General features: G+C 41.7%; 1 protein-coding gene across 3 annotated transcripts in view; it reads left to right on the top strand.

Moving 5' to 3' along the window:
- The window catches only part of MRAP2 (melanocortin 2 receptor accessory protein 2), a 109,293-nt gene extending 98,296 nt beyond the window's left edge, over nt 1-10,997 (top strand). For all 3 annotated transcript variants that reach the window (XM_031028670.2, XM_006733797.3, XM_081828602.1), the window contains exon 4: nt 9,401-10,997. In XM_031028670.2, coding sequence (XP_030884530.1) covers nt 9,401-9,794 — 394 coding nt within the window. In that variant the 3' untranslated portion in view covers nt 9,795-10,997. The remainder of the gene's footprint in view (nt 1-9,400) is intronic.
- The last annotated feature ends 10,203 nt before the right edge of the window (nt 10,998-21,200 follow it).

Consider the following 21,200-nt stretch of genomic DNA (forward strand, 5'->3'; position numbering starts at 1 on the left):
ATAGTATCTGCCTCCTAGGATTATTGTAAAGGTTCAATGAGCTGATGCCTGTGGAACAGCTCACAGGCTGGATTCACAGTGGTACTCAGCAAAGGTTTGGCAATCCCTGGCGTGCTGGTGGCCGTCCTGCTGAGAGCTGGGGGTCTAGGTAAACAGGAGGAGGGAGAAGAACAAGAAACCCATGCTCCCATGGGACAGCCATGCCCTAAGCATTCACATTTTATCTGCACTTGGGAGTCTTCTACCCCAGCCTCACCTTGGGTGTGTCTCTCAGGCAAATGGTGGGATGATTTTAGAAAGGAGGCTAAGTAGAGAGTCTTAGTGATGGTTTGGAAGGACTGACGTGTCTGAATGCTGACTGCTTTATGTATCAGGCTCTCTGGTGGTTTGTCACAAAGAACAGTTACTTTCTCAAGTAAGATATCGGATAGCATCCTTTTGGAATATGACTCTGACACTCTGGTTAAGATCCCTGATCCAGTCTGCAAGTTCAGAATGGACTAGTGCTGAGTCTCCTGTGTAATTCTATCTTTTTCTCCATGGAGGTATTTCAGGACAGGATGTGAATCTCCTTGAAAGTAGTAAGATACAAGGATGGTGGATACGATAACCCATGCCTCTCCTCCTTGTGCCCGTGCTCACAACAGACATTACTAATCAACTGTGCTATCTACCTACAGAGCCCAGACTTGGCCTTAGAATTGTTTTCAAAACGTCACTTTGGGGGCACTTGGGTGTCTCAGTCAGTTAAACATCTGACTCTTGATTTCGGCTCAGCTAATGATCTCAGGGTCCTGAGATCGAGCCCTGAGTGGGGCTTTGTGCTCAGCGGGGAGTCTGCTTGAGATTCTTTCTCTCCCTCTACCCCTCCCCTACTGCGCTCACATGTGGGCTCACATAAGCTCTCTCTCAAAGTAAAGAAATAAATCTTAAAAAAAAACACACACAAAAACACCACTTTGGGCAGCCATCAGGAATCAATCCCAGTTTACCCAAGAGAGACTATCTATTTGCCATCCCTGGCTAGACTTTCATTTAACAGTGTTGGATGGTAGGAGTTGAGATCCACGGAGCCAATGACATCACAATAAAATGGGTAAGTTGTTTTCCTGAAGATTTCAAATTGGGATCATATTAGCATAAGAACTTCAATTCTGGAGTCACTGACTTCTCAATGGCTTTTGTGAAGAGTGGGAATATATAATAATCAGATTAGGTTATGAGACGGTAATAAACAGCTCCTCAAATCTCAGTATGACACAACACACGTTTATTTCTTACTCAAGCTACATGTTTGCCGAGGGTCAGCAATGGATGGATAGAAGCTTCTCGACTTGTATCTGCACCGTCTCCACTCAGCCTCCTGGGTTACTATAACAGGGAAGAGCATCTGTGGATCTCACAACTGCTCTTCTGTTCTTCAGCCAGGAGGAACACATCCCTTCCTCTCACAACTCATTGGCCACAACTAGCCACATCCGCGGACTGCCCCCACTGAGAAGGGTAATCTGGGGTCCAGAAGAAGAGAACCAGATACTCGTGAACACCAGTAAAGTATACTGCAGAGGAAAAAAAAGACTATTACAAAGCTGACATCACCTTTCTTAAAAGCTTTTAGGCCCAAGAAACAGCTTTAATGGGGATTATTTTTCTTATGGAATATTTGCTGTCGTGTGTTGGAGGGCGTGGAGAAAACCCCCTCTTACCAGGATCCTTTATGGACAATAAAGATAAAAGAACCAGTTGCTCCTGCTTTCTCAGCTAAGGAGCCATTTACTCTATGTGCTGTCTTGTTAAAGCATTATAGCCCCATTATCATAAATCTGTCAGAGAGAGAGTAACAGAAAAGGCTTGGATCACATTTTTATGTTGAATGTTTTGGACTTCCTAAAAAAACTATCAAACCCCTGATATCATATGCTTCAAATACCCTCCTTTTTGTAGCCTTTCCTAAGTGCACCTTGTCCAAGTGGGGATGTTCTTCATTTGGGAGTGAGTGCAGAATTGCTTGTGACCTTATAAAAACGGAAATTACATTTTACCTTGAATTGCAATTCACCCGAATATGGCACTCGCTAAAGGATGGGTACAGTGCACCTAAAAGCTAATAGCAAGAAAATGTCAGTGCTCAATGTTTTTGATAATGACCAAGGCCACAGGAACTAGTGGGCAAAGTGCAGACATAGTGTGTATTCCCGAGGAAGCCCTAACATTTTGAGAGGTCTCCCACCTCTTTTCACGAGCAGGGAAAACTTGAAGACAGTCGTGGGTATGCTAAGACTCAGCACGGCAGCAAACACTTCATTTATAAAAAATTGTAATAAATCTGAAAAAAATCCCTAGAGGAATAACGGGGCATTACAGGTGTTTTCCTTCTCTACATGGAGGTGAGAGATTCTGTCCGCCTGACCTGATTTATCTTTTGGGTCACAGAGGAGGGAGCACTGTGCTTAACACTGGGGGTGGCTGTGTCTTTGATGGGAATGGGGCTTTGGAGCACCCACAGAGACAGCTGCCCAGTACACTCACTGAGGGTCTAATGACTGCAAGGCCCTTTGGGAGATGCAAAGATGAACCAAATACAGCATAGCAGTGTAGAGGAGAAGAAGGGCTGTACATAGATAGCTCTGCCAAGAGGCAGGAAGAGATGCATCTTGTCAGTGAAGTACAGCAGGAGAGAAGGGACAGATTCCTTCCCATTGGGAGTTAAGAGAGTCTCCCTAGAGACAGTGAGGTTTGCGTTGGACAGTGAAGAAGGTATTTGACTTTGATGGATAGAGCGGGGGGAAGGGCCCATTGGGCAGGAGGAACAGCACAAGCAAAGCACAGAGAGGGACAGCCCAGAGTGCATCTGGGGATGGTCAGGTGCCATGTGGCTGGACCGTAGGGTTAGCAAGGGGACTGGTGGGAGAGCATACCAGAAAGACCGGCTGATGCAAGGGTGGGGAGCTTGAGCTGTCAGGCAGAGAGTCTGGGGAGTCGGTGAAAGTCTGTGAGCAGGGGAGTATCATAGAAATAATGCCAATCAGTGCCAGTACCAGAGGACTGGGTGTTAGAGGCTCTCTATTCAGGTATAGAAAATTCTCCAGGGATAGAGAATACATGACACAACCCATGGGGAGAAGAAGGAAAAAACCAAGAGTCAGAACAGTCTGAACAGTCTTTTTATTCTGGCTGGTGGAGTTCAGTAAGGTTGCAAGAAATAGGCTAAGTCCCAATTGTATTTCTTAAAACAAGATGAAAATGAGAAATAACAAACTCTTAAAACAAAGAAATGAAACATGATTTCATGGTTCAGTTTCCTATCAGAATAAACTATTGTAATTTTTAAAAAGTTAAGATGACATGGGAGAACTTCTCTTGAACACCCTAGCTGGATCATCAATTTCATGATGACAAGATCTAGAATAGGTAGGGATGGAACAAAAACATCTAAAAATGCTAAAATCATGGGCGATTCTAAATTTTCTGACCAGTTGTCTTCGTTTGTTCAGGCTGCTGTAGGAGAGTACCATAGACTAGAAGGCTTATAAATCACAGAAATCTGTTCCTTACAGTTTTTGGAGGCTGGGAAGTTCAAGATCAAGGTGCTGGCATATTCGGTATCTGGCTCATAGATGGTAGACTTTTCACTGTGTCCTCACATGAAGGAAGGAGTGCGGGATCTTCCTGGGGCCTCTTTATAAGGGCACTAATCCCATTCATTAAGGTTAAGTCTCCTTTTCCAAAGGCCCCACCTCCTAATACCGTCACATGAGGGAGTAGATTTCAACATATCAATTTTGGAGGGACACAGACATTCAGCCTATAGCACAAATATTCTTCAGTATTCTCTCTTTTCCTTGTGATAACTTATGACATGGTATTAATTACTAGTCCAGTAAACATCTCAAAGTTTCTCATTCTCAGTGTTTCAGTTTTTGAAGCTTCTGGCTTTAACTGTAATTTCAATCAAGGTAGAATTTAAGATGTTTGACCCTTGTAGTTTTTCATTTTCCCAGGTGTAACCAAAGCTGTAGGAGAACAAGTTGACTCTAAACTCTCTTAACTGATTAATAGGTGCCATAGAGCATTGTTTTTCCCTATGCCAGCAGAATTTGAGAGGATGAGAAAGTCAGAACTAGATCTCTTCTCTTTGGGAGCATAACAACGCCCAGAGCAGTCCCCAGTCCATCTACAGGCTGGAGAGACATCCTTAACAATATGGCATGTGGTCCTTTGCTAAAAACGAAATTAAGACAACATCCAGCTGCAAACTTCCTCCTGCCTAATTAGTGAGAATCCTTTGATATTCACTGCGTTACATACATAGGAATATTTTTGGATGTGACTCATGAGGGCCAGACTGCTTTAAAAAATGGGTAACCACTGAGGGGCAATATTTTCACTGGCTTTCCTCGAAACCATTCTTACCAATAAGTGGCAGGAAGTCTTCCCCACGGACCTTGAGCCCCTGCAGCCTCCAAGCCTGGCCAGTTGTAGAAAGTGCAAGATGTCCCTTTTTAGTAGCTCTTTGGTATATGAGTTCCAGGAGGTGGCACCATATATAATGCATGAAGGGCCAAGAGGTGATAGGTAGGTGGGTTCCAGTTCCAATAACGGCAGAGTAGCTTGCTTTAAATTACCTTGCAGATAACCATTATAAAATTTAGACAAAATGTAAAGAATGACTAATGGAAGGCATTGGAGACTAAATACTGGCAGACAAAAACAGAAGGGCCTTTGGCCCTTGAAAGGAGGAAACTTCATTAATTTCTGTCTACGGTTTTATGGCTTTCCAATTACAAGCATGGTTTATTTTTCCACATACTAAGGTCTTCCTTTATTCCATTTGCAGTGTTTTTAAAATTTCAATGTATAGTCTTGCACATCCTGTGTTAATTTTTTTCCCAAGTACATTCATACTTTGTAGACATTGCAGGTTTGGTTCCAGACCACCACAATAAAGCAAATATTGTAATAAAGTGAGTCAAATGAGTTTTTTTTGGTTTCACAGAGCGTATAAAAGCTATGTTTACATTGTACTGTAGTCTATTAAGTCTGCAATAGCATTATGTCTAAAAATTAAATGTACATACTTTAATTTAAAAGTACTTTAATTGGGGCGCCTGGGTGGCTCAGTTGGTTAAGCGACTGCCTTCGGCTCAGGTCATGATCCTGGAGTCCCTCGATCGAGTCCCGCATCGGGCTCCCTGCTCGGCAGGGAGTCTGCTTCTCCCTCTGACCCTCCCCCCTCTCATGTGCTCTCTCTCATATAAATAAATAAAATCTTAAAAAAAAAAAAAGTACTTTAATTGCCAAAAAAATACTGTCATCTGAGCTTTTAGCAAGTAATCTTTTTGCTGGCGGAGGGTCTAGCTTCAATGTTGATGGCTGCTGACTGATCAGAGTGGTGGTTGCTGAAGGTGGGGGTGGCTGGGCAATTTCTTAAACATGAAGTTTGCCGCATTGATTGACTCTTCCTTTCACAAACGATTTCTCTGTAGCATTCATGCTGTTTGTTAGCATTTTAGGTACAGTGGAACTTTTTTCAAAATTGGAGTCTGTCCTCTCAAATCCTGCTGCTGCTTTATCAACTAAGCTTATGTAATATTCTAAATCCTTTGTTGTCATTTCAACAATCTTTATAGCATCTTTACCAGGAGTTGATGCCATCTTAAGAATCCACTTTCTTTGCTCATCCATAAGAAGCAGTTCTCATCCTTTCAGGTTTGGATCACGAGATTGTAATAATTCAGTGCCATCTTCAGGCTCCACTCCTATTCGGTTCTCTTGCTGTTTCCACCACATCTGCAGTTACTTCCTCCACTGAAGTCTTGAACCCCTGAGGGTTGGAATCGACTTCTTCCAAACTCCTGTTCATGTTGATTTTTTTTTTTACCTCTTTTCATAAATCATGAATGTTTTTAATGAATGGCAACTCCTTTCCAGGAGGTTTTCACTTGTCTTTGCCTAGATCCACCAGAGGAATCATTCACTATCTGTCACGGTAATAGTCTTATGAAATATATTTCTTAAAAAGTAAGACTTTTTTTTTTTGGCAGTTTCTCAACTTTATTAGCCTGGAGTTGGTCCTGCCAGCTCCAGGGGCTAAAAAGTAAGACTGGAAAGTCAAATTTACTCCTGATTCATGCGCTGCAGAATGGATGTCGTATTAGCAGGCGTAAAACGACATGAATTTTGTTTTCGTGCATCTCTGTCAGAGCTCTTGGGTAAGCAAGTACATTGTCAATGAGCAGTAATATTTGGAAAGGAATCTTTATTTTGAGCAGTTGGTCTCAACAGTGAGCTTAAGATATTCAGTAAACCATGTTGTAAACAGATGTGCTGTCATCTAAGCTTTGTTGTTCCATTTATAGAGTACAGGCAGAGTAGATTTAGCATAATTCCTTAGTGCCACAGTATTTTCAGAATGGTGCATGACCAGTGACTTCAATTTAAAGTCACCAGCTGTGTTAGCCCCTAACAAGAGAATCAGACTGTCCTTTGAAACTCTGAAGCCAGGCATTGACCTCTCTAGCTATTAAAGTCCTAGATGGCATCCTCTTCTGATAGAAGACTGTTTCGTCTGTACTGAACATCTGTTGTTTAGTGTAGCCACCTTCATTAATAATCTTAACCAGAAGCTTTGGGATCACTCTCTGCAGCTTCTACATTAGCACCAGCTGCTTCACCTTGCACTTTGATGTTACGGAGATGACTTTTTTTCCTTAGACGTCATGAACCAACCTCTGCTAACATCAGACTTTCCGTCTGCAGCTTCCTTGCCTCTTTCAGCCTTCACAGAACTGACAAAAGTTAGAGCCTTGCTCTGGATTAGGCTTTGGTTGAAGGGAATTTTGCAGCTGGTTTGATCTTCTACCCAGACTACTAAAACTTTCTCCATATCAGCATTAAGACTGTTTCACTTTCTTATCATTGGTGTGTGCACCAAAGAGAGACTTTTAATTTCCTTCAAGAATGTTTCCTTTGCATTTACAACTTGGTTAACTGTTTGACACAAAAGGAGTAGCTTTTGGTCTATCTTTTTTTTTTTTTAATTTTTTATTTATTTGCGAGAGAGAATGAGAGACAGAGAGCATGAGAGGGAGGAGGGTCAGAGGGAGAAGCAGACTCCCCGCTGAGCAGGGAGCCCGATGCGGGACTCGATCCTGGGACTCCAGGATCATGACCTGAGCCGAAGGCAGTCGCTTAACCAACTGAGCCACCCAGGCGCCCAAGTCTACCTTGGTTTTTGACATACCTTCCTCAGTATGCTTAACCAGTTTTAGCTTTCGATTGTGAGAGACGTGTAACTCTTCCTTTCACTTACACTTAGGGCCATTGTAGGGCTATTAATTGGCATAATTTCAATATCGTTGTGTCTCAGGAAATAGCGAGGCCCAAGGAAAAGGAGAGATATAGGGAAGGCAGGTCAGTGAAGCAGTCAGGACACAATATTTATCGATTGAGTTTGCGATCCTGTGTGGGTGTGGTTCATGGCGCCCCAAAACCAATTAGGAGAGTTAACATTAAAGATCACTGATCACAGATCACCATAACAAATACAATAATAATGAAAACATTCGAACCTTTGCAAGAATTACTGAAATGTGACACAGAGACATGAAGTGAGCACATACTGTTGGAAAAATGGAGCTGATAGACTTCCTAGACACAGGTTACCACAGACCTTTAATTTGTAAAAAACACAGTATCTGTGAAGTGCAATAAAGTGAAGGGCCATAAAATGAGGTATGCCTGTATTCCACTTTTTTGATGCTATTGTGAATGGAATTTTTTTCTTATTGTCTACTACTGTGTCTAAGGTCAATTGAAAGGGAATTCTTTTAAACAACAATCCTGGATCAACTGGATAAACATAAAAATGAACGTTGACCCCATCTCAACATGGATCGTATACCCACAGTAAAAGCTCCTAGAAGAGCGCTATCCAAGAGAACTTTTGTGATGTTGTAACTGTTCTCTGAGCTGTCCAGTTAGGTAACCCCTGCCCACAATGAGCTACTGAGCACTTGAAATGTGGGTGATATAATGGAGATACTGAATTTTAAATTTTACTTAACTTTACTTAATTTAAATTTAAATAGCCACCTGTGGCTAGTGGCTATTGTATTGGAGAGCCTACTTCTAGAAGAAAGAATAGGAGAATATTTTCATGAATTTAAGGTAGGCAATTATTTCATAGAGGTGATATAAAAGCAATAAATATAAAATAAAATAATTGATAACTTGAACTTAACTGAAATTTAAAGCTTCTACTCATCAAAAGACATCTTAAGAAAATGAAAATGCAAGTCACACATCAAGAGAAAATTGTATTCAAAATGTGTTACAAAACTATCACAAATCAGTAACAAATATAAACAATTTTTAAAATGTGCAAAAGACTCATACAGAAACTTCACAAAAGAAGATAAACCAATGGCCAACAAGCACATGCAAAGATGCTCAACATTGCTAGATATCAGAGAAATGCACATTCAACTACTGACAAGATGCCATTTCTCTCCCACTAGCATGACTAACATTGAAATGACTGACAACACCAAATGGTGACAAGGATGTGGAGTATATACTGGAACTCTTGTACTTTGTGGTGAGGGTGTAAAACGGCATGACCATTTTGGAAAATTTCAGTTTCATATAAAGTCAAGCACAGATCTACTATGTGACCCAGTAATTCTACTCTTATGTATTTAGTGAAGAGCAATAAAAACATATATCTACAAAGAAACAACCCAGAATGTTCTTAGCGGCTCTAATCACAACAGTGCCAAACTGTCAACAACCCAAATGCTCTTTAAGAGGAGAACGAATAAACAATTGTAGTGTACTTATATGATGAAAGCAAGAAGGACAAACTATTGTTATATGCAACAACATGGATGGGTCTCAAAAAAACATTATACTGAGCAAAAGAATCCAGGCACAATAGGCTATATATTGTATGAATTTGTATGAATTTCAAAAACAGGCTAAACTAGCCTGTGGTGATAAAAATCAAAACATTACCTATAGGAGGTGGAAATTGACTAGAAGTTCAAGAATAGGCAAAGCTTATCAATAGAAATCAAAATCAAGGTCGTGTTACCTAAAGGGGGTAGAAATTGAATGGAAGGAAACCTTCTAGGAGATTATTTATTCATTTGAGAGAGAGAAAGAGCATGTGTGCAGGGGGGAGAGGGTGAGAGGGAGAGAGAGAATCTCAAGCAGACTCCACACTGAGTGTGGAGCCCAATGCAGAGCTCAACCTCAGGACCCTGGGATCATGACCAGAGCTGAAACCAAGAGTCTGACACTTAACCGACTGAGCCACCCAGGCGCCCCCCAAAACCATGATTTCTGCAGGTGAATGAGCTGGTGTGTCAGCAGTGTTTTCTTTTCCTTCTCTTTACAGCAATGCAGAATCTTCAGAGAAGAGATTCAGAATGAATAGCTTTGTGTCAGACTTTGGAAGACCACTGGAGCCAGATAAGGTGTTTTCTCGCCAGGGCAATGAGGAATCCAGGTCTCTCTTCCATTGCTACATCAATGAAGTGGAACACTTGGATAGGGCTAAAGCTTGTCACCAGACCACAGCCCTTGACAGCAGTGTTCAACTCCAGGAAGCCATTAGAAGCAATGGGCGGCCAGAGGAGGAGCTGAACAGGCTCATGAAGTTTGACATCCCCAACTTTGTGAACACAGACCAGAACTCCTCCTTTGGGGAGGATGATCTTCTGATTTCAGAACCACCTATTGTTCTAGAAAATAAGCCAGTTTCCCAGACCTCACACAAAGACCTGGATTGAGAAACTACTCTGTAAAGTGTCTTCCTGAAGATGTTGGGTCTGTCTATGTAAAGCAAGAAATCTCCATTCACCAAAATTGTTTGTGTGGGTGGATGGGAGGGTTATGAGAGACAGACAGAGACAGAGAGAGAAAGAAAGAGAGAAGAGAGCCCCCTCAGAAAAGAGCTGAATAATCTGAGTTTCTGTGTCATTCAACACAAGAAGTTCAGGTTTCCTGGGGAATAAAGTATTTACACAGTCTCCTCCTCCTTGTTGAAGAATTTGGCCACATACTCAGTGTCAATGTTCTTGAGTGGGGATTAGCATATTGCGTTCCAGTCTGGGCCTGCCACTACCATGCTCTACCTTTAGCAAGTTGCTTTGCCTCTCTGGGCTGCCACATGGTTAACTGTAACGTGAGGAGTCTGGAGTACACGATTCATCTCAGCTCTAATATTTTGTGAATTTGAGACTTTGCATCCAGAAGAGGCTGGGATGTACATAAAGCAGTATAAACTAGGGCACTGCCTCCCATCTCTTGTGGGACCCCCCATGTCTGTACCTTCCACTCAACCTTTAACTGAGCCCAGCTTTTGTCAGGGGACCAAACATCTATGGGGATGTCAGAAGACTCATCTCACAGTCACTGTGGCCAACATTTCTGTTGGTTGTACTGAAATAGCTCTTCTGAGAACCTCCAGCCACCCACGCTAAAACCTAGAGACAGCCTTGCCCCCCACCCCCCTCCTAGGATGAGAACCAATCTGTGGTATGTTGCATGACATTCTGTCCCCAGAAATATAGGGAAAGTTGTCAGCTGAGTGAGGGCAGGTGCATTTTGTGTCTCTGTGTTGGTGTATGTATGTCTATGTCTGGTCACAGTTCTGTGTTGTTGGCTACTGGACAAGAAAAGTGCTATTTGCCATGCTATTTACTTGGCAGATGTGTAGGTGATGGTCATGTGGCTTTCGTGTGGGCTTTGAGCTGAGGTGGTGAATGGGTCGTGAATTCCCTACCAACAGATTTGCAGGGTGGGCTGGTGCAACACAGAGCTAATTTCATGAAGGAATCCAGTCTGCACACTGGTATTAGGAAAAACTTGGTTTTGCATACACAGTTGCATGCGCAGCCAGCTGCTAATCTCTGGGGGGCATTTTCATTATGAATTTGTTCACCACCTGTCTTGCTTAAGCTAAAAAATAAATGCGTTTGATTGCACAGGAACTGTCTCTGGTTCTTTGTTTTCACACATCCAAATTTTTTATTTCCTTTAAAAATTATTCCATGTTTATACTGCTTCCTAATTTCTATCATTTCTAGGAGCCCAGTGGTCTGAGTCATGTACCAGATTTCATTTAGGAGTTATTCTGCCAAGAGAAATCCCTTTCCCATAATATTTTTTGAGGAAAATATTATTCTTTAAGACTCTAAACAGTAGAACAAAGCATGGAATATTTCTTGTAATTAACACATTCTCACAAATAGATACTTTCTATTAGCATTAAAGAATGCTGATTCTATTCACTTTTACTAATATGAATATTATTATTCATAATTTAAACAACCAAATATAAACCATGGGCTATTTCTTATTTCTTAAGCTTCAAAGCTATTTAAGTGCTATCTTATTTAGAAGTAAATTTATTAGGCAGATGGCTGAAGAATATTCCTAGAAGTTGGAAAAATACCCATGACCATACCATCATTTTTATTAACTGAATGTCAAGAACTATGAAGGGTCAAAAATTGTACCCCTCCTGCAAGCTATTGAGTTAGCCTGGCCTGGTTTTGTGGATGCTGACAAAAGACATGAGATTCCCAGCTCAGAGACAAAGAACTTCATGACAGCACAGCAGGCAGCATGGGCTTCATGTTCATGTTGGTTCCTGAATTTATTTTCTATTGCTACTGTAGTACCACAACTTAGTGTGCTACTTAGTACCACAAACTTAGTGGCTTAAAGCAACCCCAACTTATATTTCCTTATAGTTCTAGAGCACAGAAGTCCAAAATCAGTGTCAGTGGGCTAAAATCAGGGTGTCATCAAGGCTGTGTTCCACCTGAAGGCTTTAGGGAAAAACTCACTTCCTTGCCTTTTCTAGCTTTCAGAGGCTGCTCACACTTTGGCTTATGGCCTTGCAGCACTGTATCCTCTGCTTCTACTTTATATCCCTGTCTCTGACCATCCTGCCTCTCTCCTATAATGATCCTTATGATTGCATTGGATTACCCATGATTACCTCTCATCCTGAGATTCTTAATCATATCTGCAAAATCCCTTTTGTCACATAAGGTAGCATATTTACAAGTTCAAGGACTAGGACATGGACATATTTGGGGACCATTAGCCTACTACAGTCTTCCATTTGGCCCCAAAGATTCATGTGCATCTCACATGCAAAATACATTCACTTCATCCCAATGCCTCCCAAGTTTCAATTATTACAGCATCAACTCAAAGTCCAATATATAGTCTAAATTTTATTAACTCAAAAGTCCCAATCTTGTCATCTTTTTTTTAAAGATGTATTTTTATTTATTTAAGAGAGAGAGAGAGAGCACAAATGGAAGGAACAGAGGGAGAGGGAGAGAGAATCTCAAGGAGATTCTGTGCTGAGTGCCCACGGAGCCCAGGGCAGGGTTCAATCTCATGACCCTGAGATCATGACCCGAGCTGAAACCAAGAGGTGGACACTTAACCGACTATACCACCCAGGTGTCCCCCAATCTCATCATCTTAATTATCTAAGTCAGGTATGGGTGAGACCCTGGGTACGATCCATCTTGGGGAAAAATTCTCTCTCTGTGGACCTGTAAAACTAGAGAACAAGTAATTTGTTCCCCAAATGCAATGGTGGTAAGCACAGCATACCAGTTATAGACATTACTGTTCAAAAGGGAGAAACTGGAAGGAAAACGAGGAGTCATCAATCCTAAGCAATTTTGAAGTTCAATTGGGCTAACTCCATTCGGTTGCAAGTCCTGGAAATAATCCTCTGTGGCTCATGGCTTCGCCCTCTGGGCCTGCAGCTCTGCCCTTGCAATTATCCTTCTTTTTCTTGAATGTATTTATAACTGAGTAGTTTATCCACCTGTTTCCTGCGTGTAGACTTTTGGGGGTTTGACAGCCTTCTTTCATCTTGTCTTCTCTCTGTGCCTTAAAGCCCAAGAGTTGGCAATGTTTCAGCAGGTGTAATATTCTCAAGAACATTGTGAGCCTCTCAGCATGTCACATGTATTCATTCCATCAGACAGAAGGCACAAATTGCACCATAGAATCATTCCCTCTTGAGGCAGGGACATGACCTTTTGTAACTCCAAGCTGGTCAGGGGCAGGTGGCTTTTGCTTTGACCAAGGGCAATTCTCTAGAGAAGGGAGCATGAGTGGGCCAACACCCCCAGCAGCTGGGAATGATGCACGGGCTAGTAAAGAAATCTGGGTGGGACCCTACCAGCACCCCTATAAACAGTAATGGATGACATCTTTGGGCTCTAAGCAGCCTCTATGGTAACTTAATTTTTGTAACCCTCCTATGAAAACTCTCAACACAGAGACTTAAATGATCCTTTTAAATATAAGTTAAGTCAGGTTACCTCTCTGCTCAAAATCCTGCAATGGCTTCCAATTTCACTCAGCAAAGAGGCTAGAGTCCTTACAGTGACCTCAAAGCTTTCCTCCCCTGTCCCGCAGCCAATCTCATCTCATCCACTGTTCTTCCCTTGCTCATCCTGCTCCAGCCACACTGGCCTCCCTGCTATCCCTTGAAAATGTCAGACATTCATCTGTAACGAGGGGGGCTGTCTCTCCATCTGGAATATTTTCCTTCTAGATATCCACTTGGCCCACTCCCTCATCTCTTGAAAGTTTTTCCTCCAGTGCCCCCTGTTATGGGTCAAATTGTACCCCCCCCAACCCGCCGAATTCACATGTTGAAGTCCTAACCCCCCAAACCTGAGAATGTGACCTTATTTGGAAACAGGGTTGTTGCAGATGTAATTCATTAAGATGAGGTCATGAGGGTGGGCCCCCAGCCAATATGACTTGTGTCCTTATAAAAAGAGAACAGTTGGACACAGACATGCATAAGAGGAAGACGACGTGAAGAGAAATCAGGAGACTACAAGCCAAGGAGAGAGGCCTGGAAGAGACACCCCCTCCCAGCCTTCAGAAGGAAGCAAGCCCGCTGACACCTGATCTCAGACTTCCAGCCTCAGGACTGAGAGACTACAAATCTCTGGTGTTGAGGTCACCCGGTTGTAGTACTTTGTTGGAGCCCTAGCAAAGTAATAACCCCCTCCTCCACGTTCTGAATGAGGCTGATGCTGGTCATCCTTCCAGACTGGGCACTGCATTCCCCTTATTCCTGTCCAGCACCCCCATCTCCCTGATCATACTCTTTTTCTTTCTCTACAGTACTTATCACCTACATACTATACAATTTACATGATTATTATGTCCGTGGTTTCCTTTGTGCTCTTCCTGCTACAACGTAAGCTCTGCAAGGGCTAAACCAGTGCCTGAAACACAATAGGCAGTCCATAAAAATTGGCTGGGGGAACAGAGGGACTGTTCCTTAGATCTGTTTTACAGGCGGAAGAACTTCGGCTCTGGGAGATCTGGTATACTGTTCAGATGCAGAGCTGCCAAGCAGAGGACCAAACTGGGTTCCAAGAAATTGAGAACCTGTGGAAGGCTTGAATGGTCCCCTTTCTGTTGGTTACTATTTATCTGATTTTTTTTTTTTTTTGTCTCTAACTTTTGACCTCTATGCATTCTTTTTAACTTTCAATCTGGTTTTAGGCAAGCGAATGAAATCTGTAAATTTATCTTTTAACTTGCATGGTTTTTCCATCTAAACGTATTGTGATTACTGATGATGTTTTATTTCTAGCATCTCATTTCTCATTTTGTGATTTCTGTTTGCTTTGCTCTGCTTTTCTCCTTTCTTGCTTTATCTCATGCAGCTGTGGTCAAAAGCATGGGGTCTAGAAATAGTCTATATTTGGACTGGTTCCATACTTGCTAACTGTAGAGTCTTAACCAGGATACCTAACCCCTTTGAGACTGTTTCCTCATATACAAAAAGGGATAACATCCACCTAAAACTTTGTAAGCGTTAAGTGATAAAACGTGTAAAGCACTTAAAATAGTGATTGGCCTATTCTGCATACTCCACTGTGGCTCATTTGCTTTTATTCTTTCTCTCTCATTTAAATTTTAATTCCAGTGTAGTTGTTTTTACTCTCTTTTTAAACAAGTCTTTTATTTATGTATTCATTCATTCATTCATTTGCATATTTATTTAAAGTATTTGAGAGATTACTCCTGAATTTTAATGAACATACTTGATACTGAAAGTTAAAGTCTGTTGTTTAACCACTCACTGAATTGAATTTATGTATCAATTGTTATATATATTTTGTTTCCATAAATTCTGTTTGGCTCCTTTTTAAAAAGATTTTATTTATTTATTTGACAGAGAGAAACATAGCGAGAGAGGGAACACAAGCAGGGGGAGTGGGAGAGGGAGAAGCAGGCTTCCCGCTGAGCAGGGAGCCTGATGCAGGGCTCGATCCCAGGACCCTGGGATCATGACCTGAGATGAAGGCAGCCGCTTAACTGACTAAGTCACCCAGGCGCCCCTGTTTGGCTCTTTCAAAAAAATTGATCTGTTCTTTTCTCATGAGGTCCTGATTTTTTTCATTACATTTGCTATGATTTACATCTATCTCTCTCTGTTTTTTATTTATATTTTTTAAAAAATTATTTAGCCATTCTCATTTTATGCTCTCTTTTAGATTGTTTCATAATTTTAGGCTCTGGACTACTAATCATCCTGGGGGTTTTTTGGGTTTGCTACTTCTTACAGCCAATTGTTTCCAGCTCTTCTTAGTGTGTGTGTGTGTGTGTGTGTGTGTGTGTGTGTGTGTGTAGTTGAACAAGTGTCCTTTCAGTGACTCTTGTTTTTTTCCTATGATTGTCCCACGCACACCCTGGTTGTATAAAAATTTCCCCAGAGAACAAGTCTGTGTTTGTGTTGCTTATCCTTAAGCCCCAAGTGATTTGATCAATCTGGAATTATGTTATTTTTGAATTTTTGCTTGGGGATTTTTTGCCTCTTAAATCGAGTATGAATTTGGATCCCACCTCCACATGAAGCATGAGCTTGGGGTTTAGATGTTTTCAGGGAGCCTTTGTTTTTCTTAGAGACCCTGGTAGACCCAGTTTCCTCATCCCTTTCCTCTGTCAGTGTCTGGAGTTCCTTGTCTCCCTTTCGCTAAGGGTCTCAGTAAAGCAGGAGGGGTCTCTACATCTGGTATGAACCCTTTTTTTCTGAATGGATATTGTAACCCCACTTCATGATGTAGATTAAAACCCTGTCCCCCGGGGTGCTATGGCATTAGCTCACAAGCTTACCATTCTGGCTTTAAGTTTCCTGTTTATTTGTGTCATCTGAAAACTTCCATCTTTGGTAAAGTGTCTTTCCATGTCTTCGGCTCATTGTCTTATTCGGGGTGTTTGTTTTATTATTGACTTTTGAGAATTCTTTATTACGGGTATAAATCCTTTATCAGATATATGAGCTACAAATAGTTTCTCTCAGCCTATAGCTTGTCTTTTTCATTTGCTTAATAGTGTCTTAGAGGAGCAGAAGTTCCTTATGATACAGTCCAATTTATCAATTCTATTTAATATAGGTCATAGTTTTGGTGTTGTGTCAAAGAAGTCTTCACCAAACTTAAGGTCATAAATATTTAATCTTATTTTATTTCCTATAAGTTTTATAGTGTTAGGTTTTATATTAAGGTCTATGATCCATTTTGAGTTAATCTTTGTGTATGTTGTGAGGTATGGATCAAAAAGTTTACTTTTATTTTTATTTTTTATATTAAGATATCTAATTGTTTCAGCATTATTTGTTGAAAAGAACCTTTCTTACTGAGTTGCCTTTGTGCCTTTTTTGAAAACCAGTTGTCCATGTACATGTGTTGGCTTATTTCTGGATGTTCTATTCTGTTGCATTGTTCTATTTGCCTATTTTATGCCAAATCATACTTCTTGATTACTGTAGCTTTATAATTAGTGTTGAAATCAGATATTGTAAGTCCTCCAACTTTGTTCTTCTTGCTTGAAGTTGTTGTAGCTATTTGGGGTCCTTTGCATTTCTATGTGAATTTTGGAATCAGTTTTTGGAATTTCCTTTCTTATGTCCTGTTCTGCCAAAATTTTACCCATTCCTTAAGATCCATCCCCATAGCCACATTTTCCAAAAAGGCTTTCCAGATCCCAGGTGAAAGGAATTTCTTTTTCTTCCATGCTCCACTCACACTTCATAACACTTTTATCGCATTTATTCCTATTTGGCTACATATACTTGTCTGATCTCTCCTGCCATATGGTAAACTTCACCAGGTCAGGAATCTTGATTTGTACCCTCTCCCTGCTGAAAAAGCTAGCTTTAGACTTTGCAGGCATGAGCCCTGCATTAAGAGAGATCTGCAGAAGACATCTAGCTCATCTCCTGCATATTGTTAAGGAGTCCAACAGATTTAGAATGGTTTATTTTATCATATCTCCAAGTTCTCTCAGGCTTCATTATTCCTATTGCTAGTACCAATGGGCTATTGTCCAAATATCAAAACATACTCTAGTTGACTTGTGGTGATAGTTATGCAGCTGTGTCTTAATCTATTGTTCACATGCTCCCTCATCAGTGAACTTCTGGGAGAATGTCATATCTTTAAGGACATCAATGATCTTTGGCTCCTAGGGCCTATTGTATTTCCACTGGTTCCCTCCGGCTCTACTCTAGCCCTCCACTGCGGGAAACTTACTCTCGAAAAGCCTATTATTCACAGGAAGAATTTTTCTGGGAGTATAATCATATCCTTCTTATGGGGGAAATTTAGCCCAGTGATCTGGCAGTATGGGGATATATTTAGTCTGATTTTGTAAAGTCTAAACTGTTCCATACTTATTAGGAACAAATACGAGGAAACTGCTTTAGCACCTAAGAAATTAGCAGCATAATTCTATGAGTAGGGAAATCAGCTTTCTCATCACACTCAGGCATTATGTCGATGTGATACTCACCTTGGATAATGGTTTCTCCTGTGAACAATCTGAGGTTCAAATTCACACTTATGAACGACTTTTTGGTTTTTCCCTTCGTCTTCCCATATTCACTACACCTGGTAAATCCTGTTTATTCATGGCACAGCACTAACGTTGCTTAAAGCATCATGTGCTTAAAAGGCTAGTAGACAATTTGTTAGAAGATAGAAATCCCCTTCGGTTTTTCTCCTCAAGTAGAGTCTTTGTGGTTAAAGAAAATTCACATTAAAATCTGAAATACAGTGATATAAATTTTTTTTTTAAGATTTTATTTATTTGAGAGAGAGAGAAAGCACATGAGAGGGGGGAGGGTCAGAGGGGGAAGCAGACCCCCCGCTGAGCAGGGAGCCTGATGCGGGACTCGATCCCAGGACTCCAGGATCATGACCTGAGCTGAAGGCAGTTGCTTAACCAACTGAGCCACCCAGGCACCCCGTGATATAAAATTTTTAAAAAATTAACTATTAGATTCCATAAACACTAGAGCAGTTGTTTACTTCTAAGCCTATTTGTGTAGCAGCTCTGCAATGGTTCCTTCTCTATCAAAGTCCCTGAGAAGGCTGTGTCGTTGCTGCCATTATCATCATCGTGGAACTGATTCCTCCAAGAGATCCTAGGAAAATAAAGAGATGAACAGGGGAGGCGGGGATGTGAGTGTATGTGTGTATACAATGAGAAATGTAATCAGGCATTGGATGCAGACTGTATGTTTGGTTTAGAGAAGAATGTGATCATGAAAACCTGGTGTGGTGAACAAAGGACATGGTGGGGGGCGAGATGGTCAAATGGAAAGGAGAACATAAGCCAAGGTGTTAACATAGATGGCATGGTTAGATTAGGAGATGGGTTTGAATGAGAGGAGTGTGGTAGGCAGAATCATGCTCTCTGCTAACCTCACCCCACGGTAGCCACCTGTGAAAATGTCCTGTACATGCCAAAAGGGACTTTTGTTGTTAAGGATCTGGAAATGGAGAGATGGGAAGAGCATCTTGGATTGTCCAGGTGGGACCAATCTAATCATATGGGCCCTTAAAAAGCGGAGAACGTCTCCCAGCTGTTTTGAGTCAGAGGCACGGAAGAATGCTCAGAGAGATGGAAGGTCGCTATGAGGATGAAGGGAGGGGGGCAAAGCTAAGGAATAGAGGTGGAAAAGGAGAAGAAAAGGCTGGAAAAAGCAAGGAAACATTTTCTCCCAGTCTCCAGAAGGAATGCTGCCCTGCTGATACCTTGATTTTAGCCCAATGAGAACTGTGTTGGAGCTCTGATCTACAGAATGGTTAAGATGATCAATCTGTGCTGTTTTAAGTCATTGAATTTGTGGTAATTTGTTCCAGCAGAAATAGGAAACTGGCATAGGGAGTATTTGTGTAAGAGAGTAGAGGTCTGGAATGGAGTGTGAAGAGGAAGGCCAGGTCAGACTGAATAGTGCCTTGACGACTTAGGGTAAGGATTCTAACATTTACACCTAAAAAACAGCTGGGAGAAGTGGGAAGCTGGTATGCATCAAGCAGAGTTTTAGGAAGAACTACCTAGCAATGTTGTTTTGCAGGCTATTTGGAGTGAGGAGAGCACTGGGGGAGAGGCATCAATTAAACTTAACTCTATGAGAAAAGTAAGGAGTAAAATGGTGACCGGGCTTCAGTGGTGGTGGATATGGGAATGGAAAAAGGACAGGTAGATACAAATATTATTTTTGAAGAGATTGGCTACAGGACTGATGACCACATGTTGAGGAGAGTTCGTCGATATGGATTAAATGTTTGTCCCCTCAAAATGCGTATGTTGAGACCCAACCCCTCAGTGTGATGGTACTAGGAGGTGGGGCCTTTCGGAGGTAATTGGGATTAGATCAGGTGGTAAGGGCGGCGCCATTATGAATGAGATTAGAGCCCTCATAAAAGTCCCAGGAGAGCTTGCTTCTCTGTTTTCTACCGTGTGAGGATACAAGCAGACCTCTTCAGGCCAGGAAGGAAACCGTCATGCACCCACCTTGATCTTGGACTTCCCAGCCTCCAGAACTGTGAGAAATGAATGTTTGTTGTTTAAACCACCCAATCCATGGTAATTTGTTAACGCATCCCAAACTGACGACAGTTGAGAATGCGTCAAAGTTTAGAACTTTCTGGATGAATGTGGAATCGCAGGGGAATGGGCAGCGGGTTTCAGGAAGTAAAATGAGCTGGTTTCAGACATGTTGACTTCTTTGAGAACAGTGGGTAATTCCGGCAGGAACTGGGAATAGGGGCCGGCACTCAAGAGAGAGAAAAGGTAGAGACGCAGGCTCTGCGTTATCCTGTCGGGAGTGGTAGAGTGTAGATCTAGTCTCTGGGTCTTGGAGGGAAGAGAGGGTTGTATTTGAAGGTGAAGGTCAAGGGACAAAAGAAGGCAATTAATGTATTGATACTATGTATAAGGGACTCTGCTGCTGTGAAGGCTCTGATCCCAAGCTGGGGAATGAGCACCTGCTGGCTCTTACTGGGGCTCCTTGCATGCGGCCCTGAGAGTGAGCCTAACAGGTAAGACATGGACATGCAAATGTGTGATTATTTACACTTACTGCCAGGAGCTGGGGTGACTTAAAACCACCCCCCCCAAATACGCTTCTTTCTACTCAGTCTTTTCCAATAAGCAGGCTCAATTTAACCCTTTTACAAATATTCTTTCCCTCATGACTTCACTTTTGCCTACCTCACAAAGTCTTCTCCAAAATCCTTTCCAGACCTTTCTCCAAGGACTTAAACACAGACCATGTGCAGTCTACTATCCTCTGTCCCCTGCATCGAGATTTTCTAATTGTCATATCAGTACCCTGAGGTGGGGACCACTGGCAGGCCACCATGAAGGGTTCAAGTGCAGGGAAGGTTTAATGGGAGTTGCTCCACTGGGTCAGACTCCTGCTGTGTTCTCGCCTCTTCACTTTTGTGCTCCAGGGATGTTTACCTGGTACAATTACCTTTTTTTTTTGTCTGCTTCTCCCCAAAGTCTAGTCCATTTCTCTTGTTCCTCAATTACGAATGATTCATTTTGTTCTGATGAAACTCAGTGCTTCCCTTCCCCTCCTAGAGAACTGACACTGCCCTTCAAACATTCCTCGTAACAATCCTACAAAGCAAGTGTGGGTGGAAAAAATGTTTCCTCCTATGTATATTATTTATGTGGTTGTGATTGAAGCTTTCTGCAAACCTGGAGACAAATGGACCTACTATGGTTTAGACTTTAGAGGCATAAATAGACTAGTTAGGGCTGGACAGGTGCTGAGAAAGAATCCATGTGCTTTTCATTTTAGACTTTTCTACAGAAACTGGAAAGGA

Source organism: Leptonychotes weddellii, chromosome 8 (genome assembly GCF_054177405.1).
Source record: "Leptonychotes weddellii isolate Sample4059 chromosome 8, ASM5417740v2, whole genome shotgun sequence".
Taxonomy (NCBI): Eukaryota; Metazoa; Chordata; class Mammalia; order Carnivora; family Phocidae; genus Leptonychotes; species Leptonychotes weddellii.